Source organism: Apis dorsata, unplaced genomic scaffold (genome assembly GCF_000469605.1).
Source record: "Apis dorsata unplaced genomic scaffold, Apis dorsata 1.3 scaffold_35, whole genome shotgun sequence".
NCBI lineage: Eukaryota > Metazoa > Arthropoda > Insecta > Hymenoptera > Apidae > Apis > Apis dorsata.
In genome coordinates, this window is record NW_006263337.1 from 163,787 (window position 1) to 169,973 (window position 6,187).

Sequence of the window (6,187 nt, forward strand, 5' to 3'; positions counted from 1 at the left end):
TATAAAAATAAAAAAAATATTACAAATAATCGAACAATATATTTTTATATATATTGATGATTTTGTTGAAAAATCGATAAATAAAAATAAAAATTTTAATTAATATTAATTAATATTATAATTATAATTGTTAAATTGCTTTTTATAAATAACTAAAGACAATTTAAAAGAAATATTATAAAAAGTTTATATTACGTCATATATTTTTCAATATCTAATACTGAAAAAGATATTTAACATTATATTATTGCAAAGAAAATAAAAAAAAAATACCAAGAAGTATAATAGATTGTAATAATAGATAAATCTTAAGAAGAAACAATCAATGTAAGCAAATTGTTTATTATGAATATAGTTTACATCAAATTTTATCGAGAATATTGTACAAAGTTTTCAAAATACAATTATCAATTTTATTTCGAAATCGATATGTATCCATTATCATAATAAAATAGTTTTGTTCATATTACTTATAAATTAATTATATATAAAAATCATAAATCATAAATATTATGTAAATATAATACAATTTTCTAAAAATTAATCTTTAATTTTATATTCATTAAAAATTGTTATATGTGAGTGATCTTATTATAGAGCTTTAATATCAATTTTTTATTATATAAATTAATAGTAGTCTATAATAATAAAATATTAGAAAATATTATGTGCAATAAGATTTTTATTTAAATAATTTTCATAGAAATATCAATTTAATGTAATATTGTTCTTCATTAATGATAATATATTAAATTATTATTTGCAGGTTATTATTGCGGATATCAAAAGATATAATAGTAGAAAGATATAATGGCAGAAGATGAGAGGCAAATTTTAGCAGCTGCTGAAACTTTGCTAAACGAATCTATAAACTCTCAAAGAAGTATATATACTCAACAGAATGTAACGCGAACTCCAGACATTATTCTTAGCGAGGATCTTATCGCGGGTGCTATGCAAAATGGAAGGATGTCCAATGTCAGACGTTTCTTTTGTCTTTTTGTCACTTTCGATCTTCTGCTTACTTTTCTAATGTGGCTCATTTGCACAATGGTAATCGCATATGTTATAATATTTAATTAAAGACTGAAGAAATGAAATCTTTATGCATTTTTTTTTTTTTTTTTTCATTTTTTTCATTTAATCATATGAATAAAAGAAATTTACTTGATAATTTCTAATCAATTTTGGAATATATTTTTAGATCGCTGGCGAGAGTTTGGAATCCGCTTTCATGAATCAAATAGTCCATTATCATATCAAAACCTCACTCTTCGACATAGTAGTAAGTAATGTTTATATAGTAATACTTTATATCTACTTGAAAAAGAAAAAACAATGTCCAAAATGACATTCAGTTCGTCGGGGACAGAGATTTTAAGGATTTCATCTTCTCAGATGGCAGCGATTTGCAGGTTTACAGTGTTGTTGCTCTTCTATGCGCTGCTTCATTTGGATCATTGGATTATTGTAGCTGTAAGTGTCATAATTTGGTAAGCAATGAGAATATAAAATTATAAAATAATGATATATTATATTTTATTTATTATAATATTGTATGTTTTTACAGTTAACAACTGCCACAACATGTGCTTTCTTAATCGCCAAAGTATTTCTTTTTGATGTAAATATACTGATGTTGATGTTATATAAGTAAATATTTATAAAAATAAAATTTGTAACAAAACAATAATATAATTTTATTTTATTTTTAGTGGACAATATGTAATCAGCCAGTATTTCAAGTTCTTCTTATCCTTACTTCTTTTGTATTACCTTGGGTGGAAGCATGGTTTTTTGACATTCGTGTATTACCTCAGGAAACACAAGCTAGAAATTGGTTTAGAAGTATGCTACTTATCATTGTTTTATAGAATGTTGAATTCATATTATATATTCATAATAAATAAAAATTTTAAATCGATTTTAGATTTCATAGATAATGAAAGAGAACCACTTCTCCGGGGTATTATCTCGGAATCTCGTCAATATACGAATAATGAACATACTGGTACATTTTTCACACCTATGGATTCACCAGACCATTCTGATCATGAAGATGAAAATACAAGGCCAAGTAGTTCCAGAGGTTTTCTAAAAACGAATGAAATATTTCCGTCTAAACCTTTACCAAAACTTACATCAGAAATGGTAAATAAGAATTATGTAATGGTTTATATTTAAAAAAATATGAACAAATTTATAGAAGTTTTTTATAAATATTTATAGATAGAAGATTATAAACGGAGAGCAAATGCGTTAGTGCAAAATTGTCATGATTTATTGCAATCTAAAGATTGGCAAATTCAAAATATAATGACAAATGGCGATATCATATTTTATATAAATCGTCCTAAGCCAGAAGGAAGGATTTTAAAAATAGTAGTAAGTTTAAATAGGATATATTGTTTTCTTCGTTTTCTATTTTAAAATTACATGATATATTTTTTAAGGGAATGATTGAAGCTCCAGCTAGTATAATTGTGAATAGATTATTTGATGAAGTTGAATTATTACCAACATGGAATAGGCTTGTTACAGAATCAAAAAAATTACAGGTAAAATATATATTTTTCAATTTTGCATAATTTTTCATAGTTAAATTAATATATTCTTATGTATTTTTTTAATCAGTACATTGATGAAAATACGGATATTGTTTATCAAGCCACGAGTGCTCAAGGAGGAGGTATTATTGGCGCTCGTGATTTTGTTATTTTAAGACATCGTATTCATTATGGTAACTATTATATAAATAGTGGTACATCAATACCTCTAACATCATTACCAAATCGTAATAACGTTGTCAGGTAAGATTACAAAAAAATTGTATTGGTAAAAAATAATTACATATATTAAAAACTTTTTAGAGCTGAAAACAATTTAAGCTGTTGGGCAGCAGAACGATTACCTAACGAAGAAAATAAATGTAAATTCACATGGATTATTAATACGAATTTAAAGGGTTGGCTTCCACAAAAAGTTGTAGATAAATCAATGTCTACTGCATTAATAGATTTTATGTCTTATATAAGAAAATATATGGATGACACACAAAGATCAACTGCTTAATACAATATAATAAAAAAACATATTCGTTCTGATAATCAGAGATAATCAGATCGATTAATCGCCATGGTCTTTCATAATCAGTCTGTGGGTTTGTGTAATTGAAAGAATTTCAATTTTTTATAGTATTTTTAATGTTCTGAGAACAACGCAATTTTTGGTCAAGTCAAATATAATTTTCTTATTGTGTTTTCCATGTGTTATATACTATTAATCTAAATCAAATGACAAATGTAGAAAGAGTCTATGAATGTCTTTTGTTGGAGAGTTGATAGACTGACAGAAGGATGGCAAAAGACTTTTTTTACATGCTTTGTATTTCGTAAGCAGAAATTAAAATTAAGGAATACTTTCTACATATGAAATATATAAAAAAAATTGATATTTTACTTTTTCAATATAATTTTTCAATATTTTAAATTAGTAAAAAAATTTATACATTCATATAGGTGAAGTAAAATTTAAGTGAGCAATATGTTTTATATTTTGCAATATGACGTAATTTAATTATTCTATCGTTTTTTTTTTCATTTATAGTTTAAAATATTAGTAATACTTATAATTTTACATTTAATTTTCTACAATTTTATTCTACATTCTTAATTTTAATTCATTTATAGTATATTTTCAATGTAAAAATGTTAAATTGTAAATATAAAATGATCTTGGATAATATTTCTTTTATTACATAAATATTAATTTCATTAACTATTTTAAATTTTGAAAATTTTCATTGAATTGTAATTTAAATGTATAAATATAAGTATTTAGTTCACATAAATTATTTACCTATATGAGGTAATATTTATTTATATCATGAAAGTTTATTATAATTACTATATATATTTAAATGATATGCATATGAATGTGATTGGTTATTTTAAAATGTTGCATATGCGAAAAAAAATATCAATAAATTATTGAATATTATTGAATAAATTATTGAATATTATTATATAATATATTAGTATATAAATAATTTGAAATTAAAAATATAATTGAATTTATTATAAATATATTATTAAGAAATATTACTATAAGTTTTAAAAAATATATAAATAATTTCTTAATTAAAAATGTGCATTTCTCGATAATTGCGTAATAATATTCTTTGTTTAATAAATTTATTTTATAGATATTTGATATGATATGTATAAAGAAATACAAAGAATACGCTTACAATATAGAAAATGTATATATTAATATAGCAATTTGTACATTTTAACATATATTTGTATGTTCAACTTTAAAAAATTATATTATGTTCATTTCTATTCATTTTAATGCAATTCCAATAGCATTTAACATTAAGGTCATTTTTCTATTCTTAATAAAGTTTATGCTAGATAAAAAATAACTTACTGTAATAAAATTGAAAAAATTATAAGTGTGATTATTATATGTAAAAATAATTATTTTTATTCATATATCATTATATTCATGTACATATTAGTGCATGTTTTGCTAATTATATTTTTTTCTTATAATTTGAATGAAAATTATTTGATGTTATTTCTTCAAATGTGCGAATATGAATTATTTTTTGGACCAAACAATAATTAAATTGAAGTTTAATATATTTAATTTTATAAAATTGATCTATAATAATGAAAAACATTGCTTATATAAATTAATATTAATTATATATAAGTAATAAAATTAAATAATTTTCTTTTCTTAATCGATTTTTTAAATATTTCAAAATTAATAATCTTAATTGAAATTTTCATTTATAGTACAAAATTGTAAAAAATATGTGTATTTATGTTAATTTATAACACGTATTCGTAATATTACATCATAATCTGTAATCCAGGATATTATGTTTCAAAAAAATTACATAATTGAATTATCGTTTATTATTTATTATTTATTTCTGTGTTTAAGACAATATTTGCAAACATAAAACAACAATAAGCTCTCTGTATTTATAGTTTAACATTTTTATCAAATCCTTTATTCTATATTGTTACTGTTTTAATTTCTGTATCTACTGAATGCAAAGATAAGACTTTGTTATCTCCAAATTTATCTATCAAAATTTATCGTTATCGGAAAAAAGAGCTAAACTTTAATGCTTTGTATTAAATATTGTCATTCAGTTTTATTCTGTTTAAAATTTTGAATTGTTCAATATTATTTTCAGTTTCGTAAAAAATAACATATAAATTTCATAGGATGAATATTAGTAAATGATATTGACTAATATTTTGATCTCATATGAATATAATTCGTGAACAAAAGTTTACTATTATCTTGAAACATAATTTAGGAGAAAATTCAAAAAGAAGGGAAACTAAGAAAAAAAATTATCGAAATGTTCACATAATGCGCACGCATTAAAACGAACTGACAATCGGTGAAACGTTCACGTAAAACAGGTGGCGCTAGTGCAGGAGCCAGAACCGAAATCGAGAAAGTCAGTCAGTTGGTCTCGCGCCTTACGCGTGTGTTCATCAGGTTAAGTGTTTGTAAGAAGTGTCGAGACATTGTGCTTTACTATCACATTCGTTGTCAAAACGATTGTCAGCATTTATTGTGACAAGAACGTCTTTTCTGTTCAATTCTAGTATTCTACGATTGCAACTTGCATCTCAGCGGAGCAACGCCGGTTCAGGATGATGCCGGAAACGTAAAGGACGCTTCAAAGCGTCTATGATAGAATGTTGCAGAAATGGTGAGTGTAAATAATTTTTCTTATTATTTCTTATTAATTATGCCTTAATTTTGTAAAAGTGACATGTAATGTAATAATTCTTCATATTTTAATATTCGAAGATAGTTAATATTTATCATTTTAAGTATTTTCTTTACAATATTTATGTAGTTATTCAAAGTATATGCGACAGATTCTCAAGTAAATGTTAGGTACCTATATAAACGTAGATGTTGATTATTTTTACAATATTTATGTAGTTATTCGAAGTATATGCGACAGATTCTCAAGTAAATGTTAGTTACCGATATAAACGTGTAGATGTTGATTGTTTTTTATAATTTCTATATATAATTATTCGAAGTATAGGCGACAGATTCTCAAGTAAATATTAATTATCCGTATAAATGTATAAATGTCGATTGTTTTTACAATATCTATATATAGTTATTCAAAGTATAT

At 23.2% G+C, this 6,187-nt stretch overlaps 2 protein-coding genes across 10 annotated transcripts in view; both read left to right on the forward strand.

Annotated features, from left to right (window-relative positions):
* The first annotated feature begins 766 nt into the window (after window positions 1–766).
* On the forward strand, window positions 767–3,434 carry LOC102681439 (steroidogenic acute regulatory protein-like). Of its 6 annotated transcripts, none has more exons than XM_006608393.2 (10): window positions 767–1,053; window positions 1,205–1,285; window positions 1,359–1,493; window positions 1,571–1,624; window positions 1,716–1,848; window positions 1,931–2,151; window positions 2,230–2,385; window positions 2,454–2,558; window positions 2,635–2,810; window positions 2,871–3,434. In XM_006608393.2, exons 1-10 carry the CDS (start codon window positions 811–813, stop codon window positions 3,070–3,072), a joined length of 1,506 nt encoding a protein of 501 aa, XP_006608456.1. In that variant the 5' UTR covers window positions 767–810; the 3' UTR covers window positions 3,073–3,434. The 6 variants fall into 6 exon arrangements, with proteins under 6 accessions (XP_006608456.1, XP_006608457.1, XP_031368417.1 ...); XM_006608394.2 differs by having other exon boundaries at window positions 1,399–1,476; XM_031512557.1 differs by having other exon boundaries at window positions 1,416–1,493.
* A 1,926-nt stretch (window positions 3,435–5,360) lies between these two features.
* Window positions 5,361–6,187, forward strand: part of LOC102670873 (diacylglycerol kinase 1) — an 81,722-nt gene continuing 80,895 nt past the window's right edge. For 2 of the 4 annotated variants that reach the window (XM_006608403.2, XM_006608404.2), the window contains exon 1: window positions 5,361–5,746. The gene's annotated coding sequence lies outside the window, so the exon portion shown is untranslated. The remainder of the gene's footprint in view (window positions 5,747–6,187) is intronic. The other 2 variants (XM_006608401.2, XM_006608402.2) reach the window with 1 other exon arrangement.

Coding starts and splice junctions, on each gene's coding strand:
- LOC102681439 (XM_006608393.2), top strand. CDS start 811: ATGGCAGAAGATGAGAGGCAAATTTTAGCAGCTGCTGAAACTTTGCTA. Junction 2,386..2,453: donor GAAGGATTTTAAAAATAGTA/GTAAGTTTAAAT, acceptor ATATTTTTTAAG/GGAATGATTGAAGCTCCAGC. Junction 2,559..2,634: donor CAGAATCAAAAAAATTACAG/GTAAAATATATA, acceptor TTTTTTAATCAG/TACATTGATGAAAATACGGA.